This window comes from Prosopis cineraria, unplaced genomic scaffold (assembly GCF_029017545.1).
Source record: "Prosopis cineraria cultivar Desert tree isolate PC_DT_omini unplaced genomic scaffold, ASM2901754v1 PC256, whole genome shotgun sequence".
Lineage (NCBI taxonomy): Eukaryota > Viridiplantae > Streptophyta > Magnoliopsida > Fabales > Fabaceae > Prosopis > Prosopis cineraria.
In genome coordinates, this window is record NW_026555583.1 from 33,518 (window position 1) to 58,629 (window position 25,112).

Consider the following 25,112-nt stretch of genomic DNA (forward strand, 5'->3'; position numbering starts at 1 on the left):
ATAATACATTTGGACGTTTAATAAGTAAAATAAGTAAAGTTTTAAAGTTCTCAATTTGTAATTGTTTATGTTAGATTAACAAGTGACATTTATAAAATAACAACAATTCATTTGAAATTAACAATAATCTATTATGGTTTTAACAAGTTAAAAAAATTAACAGAAAATATTTGATTGTATGTGTTAGTCATTCACTAACAAGTACCCACTTGATTTTAATAACCTATTTGTAACTAACAACAATACATTGAAATATTTAATAAGTAAAATGAGTGAAGTTTTGAAGCCTTCAATTTATAATTGTCCATATTAGATTAATAAATGACATTTATAAAATAATAAGTTCCATTCAGAAATTAATAACACATCATTTTGTTATCACATGAAAGTAATTTTGTGTTTGGTTTAATACTTATATAATTTTTTTTTTGCCATGGCCACTAAGCTTTTTAGTTGCCAAAATCATAAAATCAAATCCTCTCTTAGCCATCTAAAAAGTTTACTTTTTAAATAAAAAATCACTAGTGCTAGAGCTCTAGCGACTAGTGGTCGATGACCTCGTCAACAGCAAGGTCTCCAACAATTTGACCATTAGTAGTGGTTCGACAGCTGATGACGATGAGAGTTTTTTTTTTTTTACTATTTAAGAAATATTTCAGTCTTTTTATTTATAAAATTAATATATCAAAAAGACTAAAAGATTAAAAAGCTACTTTAAAATCATTTGATCCGGAATATAAATTTTATACAATAATCTTCGAATGTTACTTTTCCTAAAATAAAAATAAGAAAGAATAATGACATTTTTATAACAATTAAAATTGAACAAATAATAATGATATAAATTAAATAAAGAAAATATATAATTTATTTAAATTTCAAATATATATATAAAAGAAAAGAACTAATCAAATGGTAAATCAATCAAGCTGACTGATATGAAAACTTTGACTATTAATTGGATTCTTTGACCACAGTAAAAAAATTACTCTATTCGTTCGGAAGCATGAGTCTCTTGAAACGACCGCCTATGCCACACCATAGTAGAGCTAGTTACATTCATCAATATATATATATTTATTTATTTATTTATTTATTTTAAAATATAAAATTTTTAAATAAAATTTTATATATCAATAAATCTCATTAAATATATCTAACAATATTATTTTTTTTAAAATAAAAATATAAATTTTTAAAAATATTCATTATTTAATGTATTAAAAAAATAAAAATTAATTATAAAAAAATAAAAAATAATATTAAAATTAATACATTTAATGAAATTTTAATTCATTAAAAATATTTTATATTTTAAAATAAAAAAATTTTAAAAAATATTTTATAATTTAAAACGGACGAAATATTATATACACAGAGTTAGTTGGTGTTTTCCAGTACAGGGAGGATTTGGGATTTACCAGGGAAGCATGAACCGACTTTGGAGACGGGCAATCAGTGGGGAGGTGATGAGACAGACCAGACAAAACACGACAAGCACACCGCCATGTACTACTATGATTCACTGTCCCATTACATTCAACTTCATCCATCAAACATGCATCCGACCAGCCACAACACCCTATAGTTCTACTACTGTTAAAAATACACACATGCACTCCACCCTCGCCTTTATTTCTCCAGTATTTACGATGCCACCACCTTAGTTAAAGTCTTTCACCTACTCACCCCCACCAACCCCAAAAAAATAAAAAAAAACACAAAACATAACCATAATCCTTAAGAGAACCTTAACCATAACCATCCACGCGAGTTGGTTTATACAGACAGTAAATAAAAGTCGCTTCATCTAATAATACCCTCCATTAATTCAACCTCGCCACCACCGCACCACCAAGGGTGCTTCCCTTCATCAGACCTCAGTACAAGAGCTCACTATTTGCCATGTGATTCAACACGACGTCGTCCAGCATCCACATCTCCACCGACTCCGCCCACTCGTCGCCGTCGCTGCTCCTCCTCCGCTCACCGCCTGCTGCTGCTCGCTCGTCTCTTCCTCCGGCTCCAGTCCCAGCAGCGACTCCAGGTCTGATATCTGCTGCTTCAGCTCCAGATCCGCCTGGTACGGCGTCGGTGGCCCGGTTGGATGGTTGCTCCCGTCACTCAGCTCTGGGCTCAGGCACCGCTTCTTGGCGGGTCGCTCCGGCTGAGGACTCGGGGCGGTAGCGGCCGGGAAGTTGAGCTTGGCTTTGTCGCCGCGGATGCGCTTGGCCGCTTCGTCGTAGGCTCTGGCGGCTTCTTCGGCGGTGTTGTAGGTGCCGAGCCACACCCGGACGCCCTTGTGTGGGTCCCTTATCTCTGCGGCCCACTTGCCCCACGGCCTCTGCCTTATGCCTCTGTACACGTTCTTGCGTGCTCTCTGTCCAGTGCTCTTCCCGCCTGCTTTCTCTGCGCTAACGCTTTTCTTCTCCTTCTTCTCGCCTGCCTCTTCACACAGTAACCACACATTTTATCATTACTATATTCCAGAATTTTCTGGCCAAGTTTTATTTTCTTGGGAGATGGCGTCTTTCCCGGAAAATTTTGAGAGAAGTGTTGCGTGAATCTAAGACAATTCTGATATTTCAGGAGGTTTGAGTATCTCGATAATCAATAATTATTTCAGTCGGGTGACAAATTATTTTATTAACATGCATCCATATGTATAATATTGAAACAATCAAGAGAGCTCAATCCTTCTAAAGAAAAGTTTTTTTAGCTTTCAGATTTCCCTCCTTTATTGCTTACTTTTCAATAAGCATAAAAAATGTAAAGAAAACTCTCTTTCCTACCGTCAAATAATTCATCGCTTAAACTTTACTCCATTTCTAATCTGACTCGTTGTTGTGTGCACACCCTACCTAACCACCACCAAACAAACATATTGAATATAATTAACACAATTCACCAGGTGATGAATATAGCATACCACTTCAGAAGAATTATTCTCATGCTATCTAAGATCGAAGCTACCAGTTATTAAACGTATTACGATTAAAAAGCTCTTATACACTGATGAATAACCTCCCTCCCCAAAAAAATATTGATTTCATACACAAGAATGCTCAAAGAAAATGACGGTCTAGATATAAACAACTGGATTTTCTGAACAAAATACGAAAAGGTTGCCATCAAACACTGCATAAGAAAACTAGAATTAAGGAAACAAACGACAAGAGAAGAATATTTTACCTTTACTGATTGGGACTTGAGGGAGTTTCCGAGGCGTTTGGTTTTTGGCAGAACCGGCGTTAATATCGAAGCCAAGGAGGTCGGAGAAAGGGTCGAGCTCGGACCAGAAGTCACCGGCGGTGAGTTTCCGGCCTCGCTTGACGGCAATGAAATCGGAAATGATAGCTCCACCACACATGATCAAAACAGAGAGAGAGAGAGAGAGAGAGACAAGAAAAGATGAAGCAAGATTCTCGTTTCTGTCACTGTAAACGAACGAGCGAGAGTGTATGAATCCCCGAATCCAAAATGAACGTGAAGGAGAGAAAGTGAGAGGACAGGGGTCATAGAGGTCTCTGGAATTTATAGAACGACGTTAGCCCCACACTAGACGACAAACTCCCTCCTAATCATGATTTCTCTCTTTGATAATCGCACGGTCCTGCTTGAGCGAGATTCCCAGGGTGGCCGTTGGATCTCTGAACGGTTGGCTCTTGGGTTGAGGGAGGTCGGGCCCACGTGTGGGGTTGGTCCACGTTTCGGCTACTGGTTGGGATGTGTAGAAAACGACGGTGTGGTTGAGTGTAGGATTTTGTTAGGAATAACGCACGTCAGTTTGCCCCACAAATTAAGGGGTTCTCTGAGGAATCCCGGCATGTACCGTACAGAGACACTTCAATTTTGGTTTGACTCTAGACCTTTGCCCCTAGACGGCATCAGAATCACGATTTTAGCCCTGTTCTCTATTTTTTTTATTTTTAAATTGTCATGAATTTTTTTTCTTTTTTCTTTTTTTTTGGTTCTTCACGTAAATTAGATGCTTTCAGTTTTGAACTTCTAATTGAGAGAAAAAAGAGTCAAAAAGTAATGCTATTCACATTTTTTTGGCTTGAATCGCATGCCACTCTCATTTTGATGGTATGTAAATCTGATTCTAGTTCTAGTTTCTCAATCAGCTTATAAAAGTTAAATTTTTAATGGTTTTGGAGATTCAATTTCACTCTTTTCATTCATGTTACATACAGCAGTAATGAACTTTGAATATGTGTATCTCTTAGGAGGATTTCTTTTATACATTCTCGTTGGATTTTGCTAGTGGATACAATCCTATGTAGCTAAAATGCCTACATGTGGTGGAAAAGAAAATAAATATCTGATTTTTTTTCTTTAAAAAGAGATCCTCTTTATTATTGGTTAAAAAAAAGATCCACTTTATTTTAAAAGGGGGAAAAATCTATTTCAATAAATTAAATTTTGTGATCTGTATAGAATTTTTAATAAAAGTAACACATAAATATAACAATGCTTGTCAAAGCTAGAAAAAAATATAAGACCCATTTGCTTAATAGAATGAAATGAATTGAAAAAATAAAGGTAAAAATAATATAAATAAAGCGGATAAGTGAACACATTCATAAAAAGAATGTATAATTTAATTCATGAGATTGAAAATCATGATTTATGATAATTTTAGAAGAATGTGATGATTCTTACATTCGTAATATGTATTAATAAATTTTATCACGTTTATTATGGAGGAATGATAGTTTAATTCATTTTTATTTTTATTTTTTAAGTTATTTAATTTAATTTTATTTTATTCTAATAATCAAACAGGATCACGGATCATGGTGAAGGACTTGGAATAGTAAATTGAAACACTTAAAAGTAAAAACGTTAATAAAAGAATTCAAAAAAATGAAGCTTAAGATTCCGCGAATGTGAAGAGATATCATTTGCTAAACTTTACTTTATGTTGAATGTTTGAATAAATCAAGAAATGAACAAGCGTGAAAAATCCCGGATTTTGGAAACATAAAACCCATGGAATGACAAACTTCACTTTTTATTCAATAATTGAATAAATCTCATTTATTAAGAAATGAATGAGCATGGAAAGCTTATGATTCTAAAAATGTAAAAAATTATCAAATGGCAAACTTTACTCTTTCTTTATTGTTTGAACAAATCTCGTTTATCAAGAAATAAACGAGTATGGAAAGTCTATGATTTTAAAAACGTAGAAAACTATCATATAACAAACTTCACACTTTGTTTAATATTTGAATAAATTTTGTTCATCAAGAAATAAACGAGCACGAAAAGCTCGTGATTCTGAAAGTATAAAAAAACTGTCAAATGACAAATTTCACTATATTTAATGTTTGAATAAATCTTGTTTATCGACAAATGAATGAATATGTGAAACCATGATCCTTAAAATGTAAAAAACTATCAAATGACAAATTTCACTGTTTATTCAATGTTTGAATAAATCAAGAAATGAATGAGCATGGAAATCCTAGACTCTAAAAAAAATAAAAAGCTATCAAGTGACAAATTTCAATCTCTGTTCAATGTTTGGATAAATCTCGTTCGCCAAAAAATGAACGAGCATAGAAAGCTCATGATTTTTAAAACGTAAAAAAAAGTCAAATAACAAACTTTACTGTTTACTCAATGTTTGGATAAATCTTATTTATCAAGAAATTAATGAGCATGTAAAGCCCATGATACTAAAAGCATAAAACATTGTCAAATGACAAATTTCTCTCTTTATTCAATGTTTGAATAAATCTCATTTATCAAGAAATAAATGAGCATGGAAGGCCTTGAGTTATGGGAAAAAAAGTTGTCAAGTGACAAACTTCACCCTCTATTCAATGTTTGAATAAATCTCGTTTATCAATAAATGAACAAGCAGAAAAAGCTTACGATTCTTAAAAAAAAAAAAAAACTGTCAAATAGCAAACTTCACTTTTTGTTCAATGTTTGAATAAATCTTGTTTATTAAGAAATGAACAAGCACAGAAAGCTCGTGATTCTTAAAACATGCTAAAAAAACTGTCAAATAACAAACTTAACTTTTTATTTAATGTTTGAATCAATCTTGTTTATCAAGGAATGAATGAACATGTAAAGGCCATGATCCAAAAAGCGTGAAAAAGTGCTAAATGACAAATTTTAATCTTTATTCAGTGTTTAAATAAATTTCATTTATCAAGAAATGAATGAGGGTGAAAAGCCTAGGATTTTGAAAGAAAATAAAAGCTGTCAAATGACAAATTTCACCTTTTGTTCAATAGTTGAATAAATCTTTTTTATCCAAAAATGAACGAATATGAAAAGTCTAGGATTCTAAAAACCAAAAAAAAAAAAAAAACAAAAAAACAAAAGGCTAAATGACGAATTTCACTCTTTGTTCTATGTTTAAATGAATTTTTTTTTAAGAAATGAATGAGCGTGGTGTTGTTGCACACATTATAAGATAATGTAATATAAACATATTTAAATATATATTATCACATTCAATATGTTTAGTTTTTTAACCTTATTATATTGAATATTATAATCCGCCATGAATTTAAAACAACAAGTAAATCAAGTTTAAAAAGAAAACAACTTAACAAAAAAATTGAAAAGCCAACCTCATGATTATGAGAATGTAAAAGACTAAAATAAAATACCTCTTTCTTTTGGAATGGTGAAAATCTAGCTCAATAAATTATTTTTTTATTTGCATGGAATTTTTAATAAAAAGTAGTAATATACAGATATAATAATTCATATAAAAGCAAAAAGTTAATGCACCCTTCATCATTCATGGTTTGAATGAATCTCATTTCTCAAGAAAAATAAATGACCATGTTTTAGCCGTAACCACCGGATTATTGCAAGGTATATGTTGTTAATGCAGTTTAGTTCAGTTGTTAATAAATTTTATAGTAATTAATTTTTTTATGTGAGACCTCAATGTAATTTTTTCATGTAAATTTTTTTAAATTATCTCATTAAATATGTTTAGTTTTTTTTGGTCAGATTAAATATGCTTAGTTATTTCCTTTGTTCAATATTATAAATTATTTTTAATGAAATCACATCCTAATGAGTTAGTTTATTTTTTTGAAATTACATATTTTTTTCATACTTATCCTTATTTAATAGAATGTTTCAATTAAAAAATTTAGTTAATTAATTACACCCTTCAATTAAAGATATTTTTGAAAAATCTCATTGATTGCATATTGAAAGATCCAAAATTTTTTATATTTTTTTAATATCTCTCACTTTAAAAAAATACTTTATATTTTTTAACAATAAAAGTATATATTTATACCAAACGTTATAATCCTGTTTACTACCTTTGAAAAGAAAAAGAGAGTAATGTAATTCTTGCAATCTACCAAACAAAATAAGGTAGTAGTTACGGAATTGAACACGTGACCTTCTACAAGTAGGGAAAAACTTGGTTCCATTATATTATATATAAATAATAAATGTATTGGCTCAATATTAAATTTTGCACATTTTCATGATAGAAACAACCCCATCAAAGTGGTTAGGGCTTGATAGTTGATAGTTGATAGAAACAACCCTATCTATAGTTCTAAGCATTGCATAAAGTATACAAACTATCCATCAAGTTGCTATTGGGAATAACACTCCCACAAAGCAAAGGTTCGAATTAGCTCAAGTGGATGATACTAATACACCAAGTTTCTCATAATTTTGGTGATATAATAAAAAAGGGTAAATAATAATTAATTGAACTTCATAGCTTTGTCGAGTTTGTATCCATGTACTTTAAAACATGAACAACTCAGTTTTTAATTTGTCCACGGCGTCATAAATAATTTAAAATATTATTAACATTGAACAGCGTCAGTTCCAAGTGGGTTTAAAAAGCCACATCACTAGCTGCCATGTCACGATTATCCCCAACAAGATTTGGACCCGACGATCTGTCCCTGTTAGCCCCATTGAAGATTTGAAGACGAGAGAGATACACAAAGGCTAAAGTTTGAAACAACCTTTTTGAAGAATAGATCAAAAGCATCCTCAAATTTCAGACAAAAACATAATAAAGTTCCTGGAAGCACCAAACTGGAATGTAAGATATGATAACCAAATCAAAGCCATTTAGTTATATATGAGTGTGCACACACGCACGTAGAACTGAGATTATTGTTGTGTTATTTATTATTGATTTGATTGTTTTTTTTCTTTGTTTTCTATATATTCGCAGGAGAGTCGAGATTTATTTGACACGATATTTTATTGAAAGAAGACTTATCAAATGTGTTATTTTGTGAGCATATAGTTGAAGATTATGATGTTGCGTCTCTTGTCTGTTTATTGGAAAGACGATAATGCCGTATCATTGAAGTACGTTGTGCGTGCACACATTGTACATCACACGTACGTACATGTGTGTGCCAACCATATATCCATCCAGCTAGCTTGAAGAAGTGGATATCTTAACACTCTACAAGATGATGAAAAGATGAGAAAGAAAAGTAACACAACAATGACAGAAATTTGTTAGGATCAGATTTCTAAAGGGGGTTAAACTCTGTCAAATTCTCAATAGTATTGAAAATTGAGTCAATTTGATCAGTTGAATTGGTAAATCATTAAATTGATGTCTTGACAAGTTTAATGAAATACTTTGATCATAACTAATTTAATTATAATTTGATTATATTTTTGATTGTGAACCAAGGAATGATATTTTTAGTACCTCCAGATTATAATATTTTAATAGCATACTCTATACTCACATATCATGATTCAGTAGAAAATATAAAATAAAAATAGATGTTGGTCTTAGTGTTTATAATTTTGGAAGAAGACGAATTTATTGGGCAAGACCTATGCAGTTATATATCTATTTTGGGAAAGAAGAAAGAAAAACAACAGAAGGAAATGAACAAATTGGGGGCTCATTGATGGCATGAACATGCAACTTGGGCGCTCATGACAGTAAAGAGAAGGAGCAAAAGTGGCTAAAATACGAACAACTTGACATTTTAGGACGTCAGAGTCCCTCCTCCACAAGATAATTCATTTCTTGTGATTCAAAAGCGATAGCGTTGACATTATTAATTAATAAATAATTCTTATTTAAATTTGAAGTCCCCCCATTTTTGGGTTAGGAAAGGATAAGATCATTCATAGGACCGTATAAATTTCATATAATATTTTTAATAAGCTATTATTTTAATAAGTATAGAATTTAAACCAAAGGCAATCTTATAAATGTTAGTCTATCACTCCATCAAAAAATAAAGTCTGTGTACCTTTAACATCAATTTTGAACGATCAAAAGCTCATTACAATGACAAGGGCCATGATGCAGAAGCTCAACAACCTTCTTCTTCTTCTTCTTCTTCTTCTTCTTCTTAATTAAAAGGATAGGCATTAACGACCTAAATTTATAGGTGGGATTAAACCAGCAACCTCCTATGTAAAAAAGAATTTACATGCCACTAAACTATAAGATTATTGGTTGGGAGGCTAAACTCTAGTGAAGCTTCAAGTTACAATTTGTTCAAATGAATGCATCAGTGCAGAAGTCCATGACCTTAAAGGGGCGAGAGGTCCCCTACCTTTGCTTTGCCATTAGTTTCCTTTATATATATATATACACACACACATATATCATCACTCCTATTTGTAGATAGAGAGCATTTATTCCTATCCGTTTTGAAGTAAACTAGCGATAGAGCCAAAAGGCTACTTAAAAGCAAGTTAATTCCCATTTACATTTAATTAAAGACGAAGGCCCATTTTTATTAATTGTATATTAACAAATTAAAAATATCTTATATTTTTTAATATCTAATCTAAAAAAATGTCTTATAATTTCTTTAATGGAGGGAGTATTTTACCGTGGAATGAAAATAACAATTAGGGCAAAATTTTTTATGCTAAAAGGTAAGTTAAAATTGTTGGTTAGTTTGATTTGTTGCGAGGAGAAGTGGTAATTGTAGAAGGTGACATATTTTCCCTAGGGAAAGGGTTTGGTATATGGTGGAGGATGTGCCCAGATTCTGTTATGGTCCCCCTTTCTGACCTCTGCTCTCCTAGCTTTGGGACTTTACATCTCATCATTATCATCAATCTCCAATCCAACTTTCACTCCTTTTTATTTTCCGTTTCTTTTCCTAATAATAATCGGTGTCCTCCCATATATATATATATATATATATGTATGTATATATATATATATATATATTTGTACAAGAAGGGGCAAAGCCTTAAAAAACAAATAAACTACAGCAAACAAAAAAAGGACACAAAAGAACAGAACCTAACCCTTATCAAAACCAAACTCACATTTATGTGCGAGACAGATCAGGGTGACACAATCAACCATGTAAAACCACACATGCAAGAGAATCAGCACACTGATTCCCTCTCTTGCCTCCACATTCACCAGCCATTCCTTATTCCAACAGTGGCGAAGCTGCTTGACCAACACCATGGAATCAACTTCCATTTCCACCTTTCTAAATCTCACACAATTAAACGCCCCATGGGCCATAACTCTGCTTTTAATGCACTGCAGAAATCAAGCCTCACCAAACATCCAATTTCCATTAAGAGGAGCACACCAACGAATTAACACCATATATAACTCATTCCTCCTAGCCTCAGTTGTGTCCTCCCATATATTTTATTTCGATAAATTTGTGGTGAATCAAGCAACCTTCCCTCCATAAGATATATATATATATATATAAGAATTTTTGATAATTATAATCTCGCAACCCAAACAAAATAAACTCAAAACTTCTCTGTACCCAAAAGAAAAATACTTTTAAAGATTATTCTTCATGTTTTTAAATTCTCACTCTAGCATTTTTTATGTTATAAAAACATTTTAAATTTATTCATCCATCACAGATAACAAATACGGGCAGTGATAATGAAATTATAAGTATTCCTTCTTGTTTTTTTTTCCCTACCCAATTTCCTATAGTTGGAAAACCTTGAAGTTACTCACGCAATTCTCTGGTTTCTCCATCTCTGCCATGCAGCAAGGCCGATGTACCATTTCCTAATGGAAGTATCTGGAAGCTAATGATAGAATCAAAAACATTGTTTCATGCTGAGATTTCATCCACAGCTAACTCCAAAGGGTCATGTTTGTTAACAGGATTGATACACCGTTGGAGTAAACAAATCCCATTCCAGAGATTTGACAACCATTACCTTAATCTACTTTTAAAACTGCCCAAAACATACCATACAACCATATTATAACTATGAATTGATGTATTTGGTAGCACCTACAGATAAATTTCCAGGCTTACACTTGTAAGGACTAAGCATATTGAAAAAAAATGATACCAAAGATTAAATCCAGCACTGTAGAATGCACCGAAGTGCACTTAGAGGATAAAGAAATCCACAAGTTATTTATATTCATAAAGCAACAGTAACACTCTAATTTCTGTTGAGATCTGTAATTCCCGCCAATGTATGCAGACAATATGGAAACATGAAAGAAAAAGCACGAAGAGGAAAAGAAATTTGTATTTCATATTCATGTTCAAGTCTTGGCTAAAAAATATGCAGTAACCATAACAATTGCAAGACGTGTGTCATAAACAAGAGAAACCTTGTACAGAAGATCAGATGAAGGGCGGCAACAATCAGAACAGTGTATAAACAGAAATTAAATTACCATCACCCCCTGCCTATTGAGGGTGACGGGTTAGGGCAATAAAACTATTAAATTGAGACATCAAGGATTCTAGATTGTTCAAAAGAAAATATCACTAATCAGCCATCTTATTCAACTTGTGAATGGTACTTTTTGCAACTCTATTGGAAGGATCAATCTTCAGAACAGTCCTCAGGTCTTCAGCACCAAGTTTGTACTTTTCCATGCTTTCATACAAAAGAGCACGCTGTACAAGAACAGATACATTTGTTTCATCGTTCTCAAGCACCTACACAACACAATGCAAATCAAATTACACTTCATAAAGATTTGCGCTGGTAATAACAAGGAAAGGTTGGATTTAATGCCTTGGTTATCTCTTTCGAGCCTTTTCAAACTTTTTTTTTTAAATATCAGAACGGCAAGTTACAACCCTTTTCAAACTTCAGCCACTGAATATACATGCTGTCAAGATTCTTCAATAAGATAATAGCGACATTGGTTTTAAATAGATTCGGTCACCACCTAAAAATCTCACCAGCCCTTTTGGTTCACCGTTCAGTTATTGTCAACTTCATTTACTAAAAGCACAGTATGTTGAAGTTAGCTTATTTGTTTTCCCAGATAAAAGCAGCTTAATTAATCCAACGAACACATCTTGACAATACAAACATTGTCTAGTGGTTCAACAATTCACACAATTGTCTCACTACTCATGAGTTTATCCCCAGCATGTAGTATAAAAGTCATTGAAATTTCAAATTATATCTTTGTACAATCAGCTACTGCTTTCTTATACTCCCCAACTTCTTTGAAACATGAAGCCCTGCATGACAAAACTTCCGTAGTGCCTGCATTATCACCTGCTTTCTCAAGAAGGATCATAGCCCAGGAAAGCCACTTTATAGCGTCAGCAAATTGTCCCTGCTTGTAATTGTCCATCCCTTTGCTTTTTGCAGCAGAACCAGACATACCAGCAGGAAGAGAGGGAAGTCCTTCAAGCTCAGTGGTTGTATCACCCACATCATGGCCTCCCCCACCAAATTCAGAATCTAAGCCCCAATCATCAACTTCTGAAGAGGGCTGTCCTCCAAATCCTTCAGAAGCCACAGCAGCACTTTCAGTTGTGGCTGAGGAAGTTGAGAAGAACATGTCCAACGGATCGCCCCTAGAAGTTTGCGAGGGCTTTTGACTCAAAGACGCAGATCAATTAAGATTGATACCATTTTTGGTTGAACTACTTGATAGGAATGTAGAAGAGCTCGGTTTGGAACCACTCTGAAAATGACCAAAACCATCATCCCCTGTATCATTATCCTTTGCTTTGCTAGCTGAATTAAGACTACCAGATTGTTTGGATCCAAAACCAGCCAAAGAACCAAATGGATCTTTATTAGAACTCATTCCATTTCCAGCTACACCACCTCCAACATTCATAGTGCGCAACGAAGGACCACCAAGATTGGTACTCTTATTGAAACTCGTGCCACCATTACCATTGTAGCCGCTAGGATAGTTCCCCATATTCCCAGAAGATCCCCAACTTCCACTACTTTGAACTGTACCGCCAGTTTTAGGCAAAGAATCCGCCATGTTCTCCATAGAAAAAGGACTCTTGTTCGATGTGGTACCAGACGCCTTCGAAAGGCGTCCCATTTTTCAGGGGAACATTGCTACTACTCTTTGAACTCTGCCCTAAAGCAGAACCTACCAAATCCCCAAAGAGATTAGGATCTTTATTAATAGGTCCGATGCTCGATTTCGAAGCCGAAGGTTGAGTCGATCCCCAGCTCCTGCCGAATACATTCCCAACCATTGAAACGGGCCCATTCGGCAAGCCGGCTGAGCCGCCAGACTGGGCACCGGCTGGTGAGTCCATGATGGCTTGCTTGGTTGCCAAGCGGGTCTTGGTTGAGTAGAGGAAAATGTGGAGGAGGAAGAAGTGAAAAATGAATTGGACGAGGTATGGTTTTTCTGGTCGTTGAGAGATTTGGGTCGATTCGATCCGATCCCAAGATCAAAGTCGAAATTGAAGTTGTTCGAGCGGCTGAGGAACCTTTCTGTTGATTGGATTTGCCATAATTCGAATTCATTTCAGTAAACGTGCAAAAGAAAATTTGCAACCTATGGACGGGATCGGAAGAATAGAGGATCTACGTGTACCTGGTACAGGAAGATTCGTGATTGTAAATGGATTATCTGCAAATCTCTCTGTCGCGAGAAGGAGGTCCAGAATACTGGAGATGTCCATAAGTTGGCGGGGAAAGCCGAAGGGATGACTTCAATTTTGGAATTTTTATAGTGGCAAACAACAACTGAATTATGAATTTCTTTTCCATTGAACGTGGCATTACTCTTATTGAATTTTTAAATTAAATTGCAAAACTTACATTTATACACACCTGCAACCCGCCCTTTGATTTGGGAATAATATTTGGCTTATTATTGCGAATTGCAAAGAAAATAATATTAATTTAATGTATTGAAAGAGACTAATTACCCTTATAAAATATCTCTTCTTAATTTTTTTATAAATAACTTTTAATATATTTTATGAAAATCAAGAAAAATATTAAAACTCATTAATTTCATTTTAAAATTTTATAAGTTTTTACATATACTCTTAATAAAGACATAAAGAATTATTTTTAACAATTTCTTCTAGTATTTAATAAGGGATAAAGTAGCAAATTTGGCTATCAATTATTTTTTCAGGAGTATTGGGTAGCTTATATACGAAACTAACTTTTAACTTTTAAAAATGAAGCATTCAATAGTCCACCATTAATTTTACTCGATGAATTTTATGTGGGGCTCACAAATGACATGTGGTGGTACAAATTTAACCACGAATTATTTTTCAAGGAGCACTGGGTAGCTTCTACTATAAAAAATAAATTATCCAATACATTTCCATTAATTTTAACTAAACACTATTTAATTTTAGATTTATGAGACTCACAACGTGTCAATCTCTTTAATTTTCTTGCCTTTGTTCTTAGTTTCAACTCAGGAAGAAAATATTTAAAGAGTTTTTATTTAAAAATATTCACAATAACGATGCTAATGAAATAGAAAAATAATTTATGACTAAAATAATCTAAAATCAAGCTTCTCTTATATGTAGTAAAATCAAATTTTTACTTCAATGGCATCATCTTCATAAATGTCTTTAAATAAAAACTCTATAAACTTCTTCCTTTTAGATTAAGACTGAGAACAAAAGCAATAAGTTTGGAGAGATTGATGTGTCATGGGTTTTTATTGGTATGAAAATAAATAATATTTAGTAAAAACTGATAGGAATATATTAAATGATCCATTTTTTTATAATAGAAGTTACCTAGTGCTCTTTAGAAAATAGTTTGTGTTTAAATTTATACTTTACCCAAGTTGAAGTAAAGTGCCATGTGTCATTTGTGGGTAAAATTAATAATGGGCTATTAGATGTTTCATTTTTGAAAGTTAAAAATTTATTTTACACCATTTAATAGTATAGGCTACTCAATACTTATAAAAAATAGTTGATGGCTAAATTTATTATTTTACCTTTTAATGAGGGCATAAAGATAGTTGGTCAAAAAAAAAAAGAAAAATAAAGATGAATATAAAAAATAATAAAATATTTTATATAAATTAATCTTTTTCCTTCCCTAAAAATAAACCGAAGGAGTACTTTTTGAAAAAATTCATCAAATATAATTTACAATTTTAATTTTTTAAAATTTTTAAAAATATCATTCATTAATAAAAATGAAGACAATAAATGAATTTGGAGAGTAAAATAGTAAAGATATGGTCCAAATTTTTAGGGATATGTAGCTCAACAATGGCAGATTCGTCGTGTTGTCTCAATGATCAATGAAGAATGGCAGGTGCCGGTCAAGCATGAGCAAGGTACGTAAAACCGGACCGGTTATTAAACCGGTCATGGCATTGGGTCACGGGTTAGTAGTTCAATCGGGGTTGAACCAGGGGTTGAATCGGTGGCAAACCGGTTATGATTAAAATAATATAATTTAAATAAAAAGACATTAATTATAAAAATATTCAACCAAATCTAACCACTCAAAAGTCTAACAATAATAAAATTCTATATTTTTGGACTTAGCATGCTCTATCTCTAATTTTTCATTTTTTGACTTCAATTTCACTTTTTTTGTTATCCTTTTTCCGAACTCAGAGCTCTGAAAAATTAAAAATGAAAAAAAATCAAAAACGACGTCGTTTTGGGGTAAAAGTCTGAAAAAAATATTAACCCGGTTAACCCAGTCAACCCACCGGGTTATCCGGGTTATACCGGGTTGACTGGGTTACACCGGTTTACTCCCTCACTGGGTTAAGAGCAAACCCAGACCGGACAGGGGACCAGTTCACCGGTTTTCGGGTTGACCCGACCGGTCCGATTCGGTTTTCAATACCATGAGCATGAGTAAAATTAATCTATTCTCTATTTCTTATAAATAGAACTAAAAAAGTATATCCTAGATCACCTTAAAAAAAAAAAAATCAATTTTCTCTAATTTCTTGATAGCAGCACAACAACAGATAAATAGCAGACCAAGCGCTTTTTTTTTTTTGTTGGGTAACGCCATGTGATGGGCGCCGTTTGAGCTTCTGTGGGGATGTCCCTCATGTGCACGGTGCTCCGTTTTGTCTTTTCTTTTATTTATTAAACATGATTTTTTTTTGGTCATGGGCAGGAAGTTGTATATTTTCAGAAAATTAAATTATAAAATAACATTAATATTTTTTATTTGCTTTTATGCTCTTCTAACATTTCACTAAATGACTATAGTTCAAAGACACTGAATAACACACTTTAACAACAAAATAAGACATCAACTATCATAAGTTTTTCTGTATATGTAATTACTTTGATCAGATGTAAATAAATTCACACACAAAAGTTCTAAAGATATTGGTCCAAGACAAAATTAACAAAGGATCTTGAAGAACAACTAATGTTATATCCAAAATATATTTGACAACATTAAAAATGAACTATAATTCTACCTTACACAAAATTAATCACAACTATGTCATTCCCATTCATCATTTATTCAGTAGGTTGCAAATAAATGCAATCCAACTAAAGACCCAACTTAGTTTAAAAAAAAAAAAACTAAATAACACATTAATATTATTGATCTCAAATACATAGTATGTGACAACAATGATAGTTTACAGTATCATGTATTCTATAAAAAAATAATTTTGAAAACATACATAAACAAATCTAATTAGATGATATCTCAACGTGAACTTCTGTTCTCGTTGAGAGCATAGTGTCCATTAAAGCTTATTAGTCAAACCTTGAAAGAGGTCACATTTAGAGGTTTGAAAAAAGTATAGCATACATTAGAGAGAAAACGAGTCAAAGCTTAGTATCATAAAGATGATAGAATAATAATTTCGAAGAGAATAAAAGCATGATTATTGCATTATGTATTTGTAGCAATTCTACACAAATATAATTGAAAGCCAAACACGTTCATTTGAAGTCTCGGCTATGTATATTAATTTGCTTTTATTGCAAATTTAGCATAAGTGATAGGGGAATTGAGATAATTTCCAATACATATCCCAAAACATGTCAAGACTTTACCCCAAGGTGACCTCAAGTAATTTTACTACATACTACGTTACTTCTCAAACTTCAACACTCATGTTTTCACCCTTAAGAGTGAATCAAAAGAACTGTCTGCATTTCATTCTCATTCTACTGCTATCAATTATAATTGTCAGATATCTGAATTGCATATCAAAACAAAACTGATAAGCCTTTACGTCCACGTTTTGTACTTGAATCAATCTTCCGAGTACATATAATTTTTTATTTATCATGCCGCCAAATATCATCACTAAATGAATGTCCAGTGAACTCAAACCTTAGCTTTCTCAGACTAGCGAACTTGTTTCACATGTATAGAAATTTCTCAAGCATTGCTACTCAGCTATTGTTCAGATTTGCTTGGGTTGCTCCACTTGATGCTGAGTTTTGGCTATCCATTGGGCTTGATTGCTGCAGGGGTACTCCCTGACCTTGGCTCAGATTCTGTAAATGGGCAGGCTCTCTCTGATCAACCCGCATTGTTTCCCTGCGCCGATCATACCTCGGCCGAGGCCTGTTCCTTGTTGTTTGCCTTTCACTATATCTGTACTGTGGCCGAGGGATTACTTTCCCGTCAATAAATAAATCACCTGGAGTCCAACACACAGTGATCGATCAAGGGAGGGGAACAGGCATACACAAATATTAATCAATGCCAAAATTTCAGGCTCATGCACTCACCTCCATAATCTTTGTTGGGAACATCAATATACGAATCCGGCAACACCCAAAGAACACCAGGTAATCCTATCAGGGAAGGTTAAAAAAAAAAAACACACACACAAAAATCAAGCATTACTATCAAGACTTAGGTGCAGTTCCTTTGGCATTCGTTATAACATTCATCAATTCGATAACCTAGAGCAATGAACTTCAGATATTTTTATCCAACCAAATTATCCAAGATGACACGCATATAAACAAGCTGTCAATAGCTCAAAAGTCACTGCTTTGACCAGCAAACTTTTATCATACGAAAGTTGATAGCCTCTGATAGTCTGATATGAAATGGACTTGTGTCAATAATGAAACCAAGATTTCAAAAAATAGTCCTAGTAATTAAAGCACCAAACCAGAAAGAACTACCTCGACATTGGATTATAAAATTATCAAAACTATAATTTCATTGAAGCATAAAAAATTAAATTCACTCTAAGACTTTGATAACTCAGGTACAGCTGGGATAAACTATTTCCGTGGAGCAGCAAAAAACACCAACAGAAATAAAGGACGCAGAGGAAAGAGCCTCAATTTTTATAAACCAAAGACCACGATTACCTTTAACCTTGTAAGAAAGCTCTTCGGAAATCAGGGCACCAAAACCAGTATACGTGGCAGTAGAAACTGAGTATATTTTCTTTTTGGCCTCCTCCTCACTGTACCCAGCCAAACAAGTCCTCATGAGAAGAAAAGCCCCAGAAGAACTAAGGTCCCATTAGAATAGGAAGAGCGAATTTGTTTACCTTCCTACGACCTGGGCTAGGGTTTTGACATATGCGTTGATCATTTCCTCGTCAGTGGGTTTGGGATTATCGGGAAACTCCATGACAATGAGCCAGTGCTCGTAGTCGCAGCCATCGAGAAGAATCGTCTCTTTAGGAGGGCGGTTGCTCCAGTTCGGCGACGGGTCGTTCAAGGGCGAGTAACCCGACCCGGAAGTTTTTAATCGATTTGGAACCAGAAGGGCTTGTCTGGCGGCGAGCAAGGCCAGTGGGAAACGAGAGCGACAAACAGTTGTACGAGAAGACGAAGAATGAGAGAGAGCTCGAATGAGGGAAGATGCTAAGATGCGCCGGACAAAGTGCGCCATTCGTCACCAGAATATCGCCGACCAGCGAGCTATCAAATTTGTCAGTCCATCGGGTTTAAGACCTTGGGTGTACAAAATCGCAGAGAAAGGCAATATGAACGACGACGCCGTTTTGAAACGTTGTTTTGGAGCAAGTTAGAACTTAGGAGTCCAAAACTCCAAATAGTGAGGGAATTAACGATTTCTTTCTTTCTTTATTTTTTTTAATATTACATATTTTTTTTATTAAAAAATATAACTTTTAATAAAATATTACTTATCTTTAAATTAACCTCATTTTTTTATATTGATCTTTATTTAATAAATTATTTTACCCTAAAATAAATATAAAATAATTTATTTAATAAAAACGCTTTTAAAAACAAAGCAATAATTATATTTTAAAAAATTAAAAATATTTTTATAAAATATTTAAATTTTTTAAAAATATATTAAATATTTAATTCTTCAAAAAATACATTATATTTTTAATGAAAAGAGTAATTAACAATATTTATTTACTAAATTTCTTCCTAATTCCTGTAGTAATATGATTGAGAAATGAATTGTTACATAAGTTCAATTTAAATTTTTTATAAAAGCATTTTTAACTTTTTTTTTTTTGCCAAAAAGCATTTATCGCAATTAAGAACCTCAAATTATTGAAATTTTAATCAAAGGTCTTCATCATTTAATCATTTATTCTTGGTAGAAACTCCAAAATCCTAAGGTCCACGAGTTTTCAAATAAACAACAAGTAGGTTAACTTGTGCTTATTTGGAGAGGTTAGAGCTAAAAAAAAAAATGCAGATAGAGCTTAGATACAATCTGAAGGCTCGCGCAAGCTGGCCAATCGTTATATATATATATATATAAAATAAAATGAAGCTGAAAAACTAATGCAAAATAAAGTAACAGAAGGGACGTTGAACAAGCGATGCCCCATACAGCCACAGTTTCAGCACGTCCAAAAATAATTGTGCTCCGAATTAATAGGCCTTTCAGAACTAAGAATTAAGAAATTTTAAACCATCAATGCCACCCCTTGTAACAAAGCTGTACGTTTCGAAATCTTGCAGTACTGTGGAATTCAGATTGATGCCAACCATCTGCACATTCTCACAAGGAACATCTGAGCTGCACAGCAGAGTTACTGCAAACTTGGTGCTGTAAGTTCCACTGATGTTCTTGAACTTCATGTCCCTCAGCTTCACTCCGGATGGCTGTAACTCAAAACAAGAAACAATCAAATCATTAACAAAATCCGAAAAAAAAAAACAGCCTTTATCTGTGTGTGCTTCTTAATTGCTCACCTTCATAGTCTTGCAGGTCCGTGAGGGGCAGTATTCTTGGTCTACTATTATTGGGTTTGAGACATTAATCATGGCTATGTCCTCAAACACTAAATTTGAAGCCTGACCATGTGGAGCCCCTGGCCAGGTTTTCACTCTCACACCATTCTGAGTACCATTGATTGTACAGTTGGAAACATGAACCCCATCAACGTCCATCTCATCTGGGTATTTTCCCAGGCTTCCCACACTGTTCAAAACAGAAAATTGAACTTCTCATTTATGTCAACACAAACACTTGTAGGTGTGTTAGATTTGTGTCCAACATTATTATGATAAAATATGAATTAGAACCTGATTCCATGGCCTGGACCGCAATGCACAAATGAGACAGATAAGTTGGTGGTGCCTGGTCCAATGGAGACACAGTCATCTCCAACTCCAATTATTGAGGAGGTGATGCTGATGGTAGAGGAGAGACTAATGTGGATTCCATCAGTGTTCGGGCTGTCAGCAGGTGCTTTGATGTTTATGTTTGACACATTCATGTTGTCACACTTGTAGATCACAACATGGAAGAACTTGCTATTCAGCAAACTTATGCTGCTCACTGTCCCATGTGAAACATTCATGAACCTTAGACTCTGCAGAGCCCAAAATTGTTCGGTTAGTTTGAAAATATAGCATTTGATAGGTGCAATTCTTTCAATATTGTTTTAGCAATATTAGCATATACGTATCTCTTCTTACCTTGAAGTTGCAATGGAACTTACTTAAGAACCTCTGAACAAATAAACAGTATAAACAAATACAAGAATACAAAAAACACATTAAATTGGAGTTAAACTGATGAAAGAATGAAATTTGGGACTCACACTAGGGAGATTGAAGCAATGCTTGTGCTTGTGGCAAGCATTCTTTGACCATGATTCAGCACCTTGACCATCCAACACTGCCATGCTGTTGATTCCAGTAAGATTGATGCCATTCAATCCTCTGAGCACAATCCAATCAGAAGATTGGAAGGAATTGAAGCTGCTTGGAGCCTTTAGGGTCCCACCGATCTCTATCTTTGGGGACTCATTATTGCGGCAGGGCCCTGAAAATGAGACTGGGCCAACCAAGAATGTTCCTTCTGGAATTAACAACACTGAGTTTCCTGCAGCTGAGCATGCATCCTCCCAAGCTGCTAAGAATGCCTATTATATTTATAAAAAAACTTCAATCAATATCAATATAAAATATAAAATATAAAATCGACAGCTGTGAATAGTAAGACTCATTCTTCACATTTAGTCCACCCGGAGGAGTTAATTTGTTTGTGCATCTTTACAGGTTTACGGTAGAGAAATGTTGATTGAACCTGATGTTTGGCCTTAAATTTGTGATTGAAGCTTAACTGATATATGATGAAAGAAAATATTTGATTGAAATGGCTCGCTAGCTAGCCTTAGTTTTACCATCAAAATCTCACTTTTAGAAAGAAGATCTTCACTTTTAGGTATTATAATCTCACTTTTCATTTGCTTTACCATCAAAATTTGACGACCAGTCCTATCACTTTTCTAGTTTGTGAAGAAAACTCCCTGTCATTAATTAATCGAATATTTTACTAGTAGAAATGTGATCAAATCCCAGCTGGACTTTTTTTTTTGGTCAAACCCCTTTCCAATAGATTAAATAATGAAACCTGAACTCATGTCGACCCATAACCAACGTCTCAGGTGCAAGACAATAACTTACAGAGCTACTTTCTGTCTTCCCATCAGAATCTGCTCCGTATTTTGTGACATCAAAATATCTCACTGCTCTTGAATTCTGGGCAGGTGATTCATCCACAGGTTCAGGAACTGGAGCCATTGCCATGCCAATTCTAGAAGTGGCTGCATATGCTACTACTGCTATACTTATGCTTAATGCTACTCTCTCCATTTTTAGCAGATTCGCTGAAACTATGACTTCTCAGATCTTAATTGAGTTTAAGAATAGCACCAACTTCTTATCCTGTGATATTTAATCTTGAGTTTCTTGAACTACAGCCATTAATCTTGTTACTCTATATTAATTTTTGAACGCTTACCTATCTTTCTGGGGGGAGTTTCTTTCTAGTTGTAACAGTTTAACTAGCATTCAAGAGTTATATTTTCAATATCATAAAGTTCATTTAGTATCCAGCGATCTGTTAAATTTCATCAATATAGCTCTTTGGGTAATGTGATTCCATTGTTCTCTCATTACTGAGCGAAGTTGCTGTTTGAGAATAGAAACAAGAAAGATAAAACTTGCATGTCATTTCTATAAAAGACCTGGAGGTTCACCCAACTTGCGTTAAACCTTTGAGGAATTAATTTATTTAAAATACTACAAGAACTGGCCTTTGATTATATCTAATTCATATTTCTTACTTCACATTGTCTGACATGAGAAAACTTCAAGGTTCTTATGCCACTTTTAACCTAGGTCATATTAAGTATGTCATATGAAACATAAAAAGGGATGTTTGCCACTTGAAGATGGCCATTACTCACCGCAGCATACTTAACCTTCGTTTCCTTAAAGAGACTTACTGACATGCAACCTTGAGATTTATCTGACCAAATAAATATACCATACAGGAAACCGAAGAGGTGTAAAATAATCTTTTAAGCGAATCAATTAAGATGCCATAGGACTGAAGACTTGTTCATGTACATATTAACTGATCAACTGCCACAAATGAATTATTCAATAATTACTTTGTCAAGCCTCCTTCAGTTTTTGAAGTTATGGTCCTCTCATCTACTTAGCATGCTTACTAAGCATTACTTAGATTTGTACCCAAACTATATGGAATTTTTCCAAACTTACAACGTTACAAGTACAAATATAAAGGAAAAGTCCATCCTAAAAAACTAGCTTGTTAAATTTATAAACCTCACCCCACTTGTGAGATCCCCAATAAGGGGCTCATAAAAATGCCACCTTGTTTGAGAGCTGACATTTTTAAAAGGTCAACTCAATGGCACTTTACTCAGCCTTTTGTCAGTTAGAACTCTTTGTGGATTGTCCTTTCCATGAGATCAGACTCTCAATGAAAACACCAAATGTTATGGGCACAAGTTGTGAAGCCTTAACAGCAACTTCCTTCCAAATATGTACATTGAAGTTGGCTATACATTCAAATCCTGGGTTGAAGTTTATAGTATAAATGAACTTAGCTGTTGAAGTTGGTTTTTCTTAATTGGTTTTAAGGGAGTTCATCATTATAATCGCCTAGGGAGAATATACAACCAAAGCAAAATCCAAAACTATCCCTAATGCTTCACAGTATAATAATAAAAAGTTATACCAATAAATCGAAAGAATAGGACATTTTCCCCATTTCATCATATAGAATCGACACATTTTTGAGATAGGCATTATCTGTACTGTACTGGTGCTGCTACAAGAATAAGCTCCCGTTGACCCCCCCAATCTGTCCCTCATTCCCTTCCTCGCTATATGATAATAAGAAGATTGGCCTAATTATTAAGAACAAGGCAATGGGGTATTTATGCCGACATAGGAGGGTTTGACACTGACACATCTGCTGGTGACAGGTTTGCCTCCCATCTTAAGGTCAATGTTAGAAAGCACAACGTTTTGGCATGGGAACAGTTCGCTGCACCTTAAGTCCACTCCGATTGGTGATGATGATGTACCCCTTATATTTGAAAAATGTATGTTGCTCAGCTTCACCAATGATGGCTGTACAATCAAACATAAACACTCAGATTTTAGCCTTCTTTACTTTCATTCTTGATCAGGAAAGTGAGACTGATTGGATTCTAAGACTACTCGCTGTTGTAAGTGAGAATAAAAAGGATCACATGATTGTGGAGCTGAAACTTCCAGGGAATAATTTAATTACCTTGGCTTTGCAGTTTTCAGGATCGCATTGGTACTGTTCATCAATGATAATGGGGTTTTTAACATTGTTCATTGCAATGCCAGAGAAGAATATGGACGAAGCCGCTCCAGGATACTTATCCGGCCATGCTTTGAGTCTCAGACCATTGGTTGTACCCACCAAGGTGCTGTCCTGCACTTGAATGTTGCTCACCTCCAGCTCATCCTCATACCCCAAGGCTACCAATACTGTGTCAGCGAAAGACAATCAGAAACAAGCACTATCCATGAACTAGTCCTATTGAAAGAATTTACCAACAGTTTATTGAAACAGCATGTTGTTATTATTACCTGATGCCATGTCCAGGGCCGCAGGTGAGTCTGTTGATGGCGACATTCTTGACTCCTTGAATGATAGAAACACAGTCATCTCCTGTTCCAATGGTATTCCTGGAGGCAATGATATTGATGGAGTGGCTTATATGAATGCCATCGGTGTTGGGGCTATCATCGGGTGCAATCAGCTTAACTTTCCGTACTCTGATGTTTGCAGAGTTTTGTGATGAAGATGTGAAAGCCTTTGGAGTTCGAAGACTTGATGTTCTGTATCAGTCCATTAGTCACGTTGTTGAAGAATATGCTCTGCAATACCCATCTCTTCCATCAATATCAAATTATCAAATCTATGTCAAGTCACAATACTATTTTATGAACCGTGAAGAGAACTTACGCTGGGAGTCTGACGCATGTACTGCCAGAGTTTTTGTCACAGTCGACGTTGAATTCCCAGAAAGACTTGCCCTGACCGTCGAAGGTACCGCCACCAATGAGTTTGATGCCAACGGAGGTTTTCGAACATGAAGCCATTCGCCATTCTCATACACAGATGGATCTGTGGAAGCAAAACGGTTCCTTCAACTTGAACTG

At 34.3% G+C, this 25,112-nt stretch overlaps 3 protein-coding genes and 1 pseudogene across 4 annotated transcripts; all 4 read right to left on the bottom strand.

Annotated features, from left to right (window-relative positions):
* Positions 1–1,486: 1,486 nt before the first annotated feature.
* LOC129296098 (ethylene-responsive transcription factor ERF071-like) lies at positions 1,487–3,494 on the bottom strand. Of its 2 annotated transcripts, none has more exons than XM_054934696.1 (2): positions 3,193–3,494; positions 1,487–2,442 (listed from the first exon to the last, which is right to left on the bottom strand). In XM_054934696.1, the coding sequence occupies exons 1-2, from the start codon at positions 3,368–3,370 to the stop codon at positions 1,913–1,915; spliced, it is 708 nt and encodes a 235-aa protein (XP_054790671.1). In that variant the 5' UTR covers positions 3,371–3,494; the 3' UTR covers positions 1,487–1,912. The 2 variants fall into 2 exon arrangements, with proteins under 2 accessions (XP_054790671.1, XP_054790670.1); XM_054934695.1 differs by having other exon boundaries at positions 1,487–2,448; positions 3,193–3,492.
* An 8,054-nt stretch (positions 3,495–11,548) lies between these two features.
* On the bottom strand, positions 11,549–13,819 carry LOC129296094 (uncharacterized; annotated as a pseudogene).
* Positions 13,820–17,036: 3,217 nt separating this feature from the next.
* LOC129296096 (multiple organellar RNA editing factor 3, mitochondrial-like) lies at positions 17,037–19,156 on the bottom strand. The gene is made up of 4 exons (XM_054934694.1): positions 18,701–19,156; positions 18,516–18,613; positions 17,919–17,984; positions 17,037–17,827 (listed from the first exon to the last, which is right to left on the bottom strand). The coding sequence occupies exons 1-4, from the start codon at positions 19,045–19,047 to the stop codon at positions 17,577–17,579; spliced, it is 762 nt and encodes a 253-aa protein (XP_054790669.1). The 5' UTR covers positions 19,048–19,156; the 3' UTR covers positions 17,037–17,576.
* Positions 19,157–19,886: 730 nt separating this feature from the next.
* Positions 19,887–24,412, bottom strand: LOC129296095 (exopolygalacturonase-like). Its single transcript, XM_054934693.1, has 6 exons — positions 24,208–24,412; positions 22,062–24,044; positions 21,194–21,517; positions 20,673–20,962; positions 20,340–20,568; positions 19,887–20,249 (listed from the first exon to the last, which is right to left on the bottom strand). Exons 2-6 carry the CDS (start codon positions 22,248–22,250, stop codon positions 20,034–20,036), a joined length of 1,248 nt encoding a protein of 415 aa, XP_054790668.1. The 5' UTR covers positions 22,251–24,044; positions 24,208–24,412; the 3' UTR covers positions 19,887–20,033.
* Between the last annotated feature and the right edge of the window lie 700 nt (positions 24,413–25,112).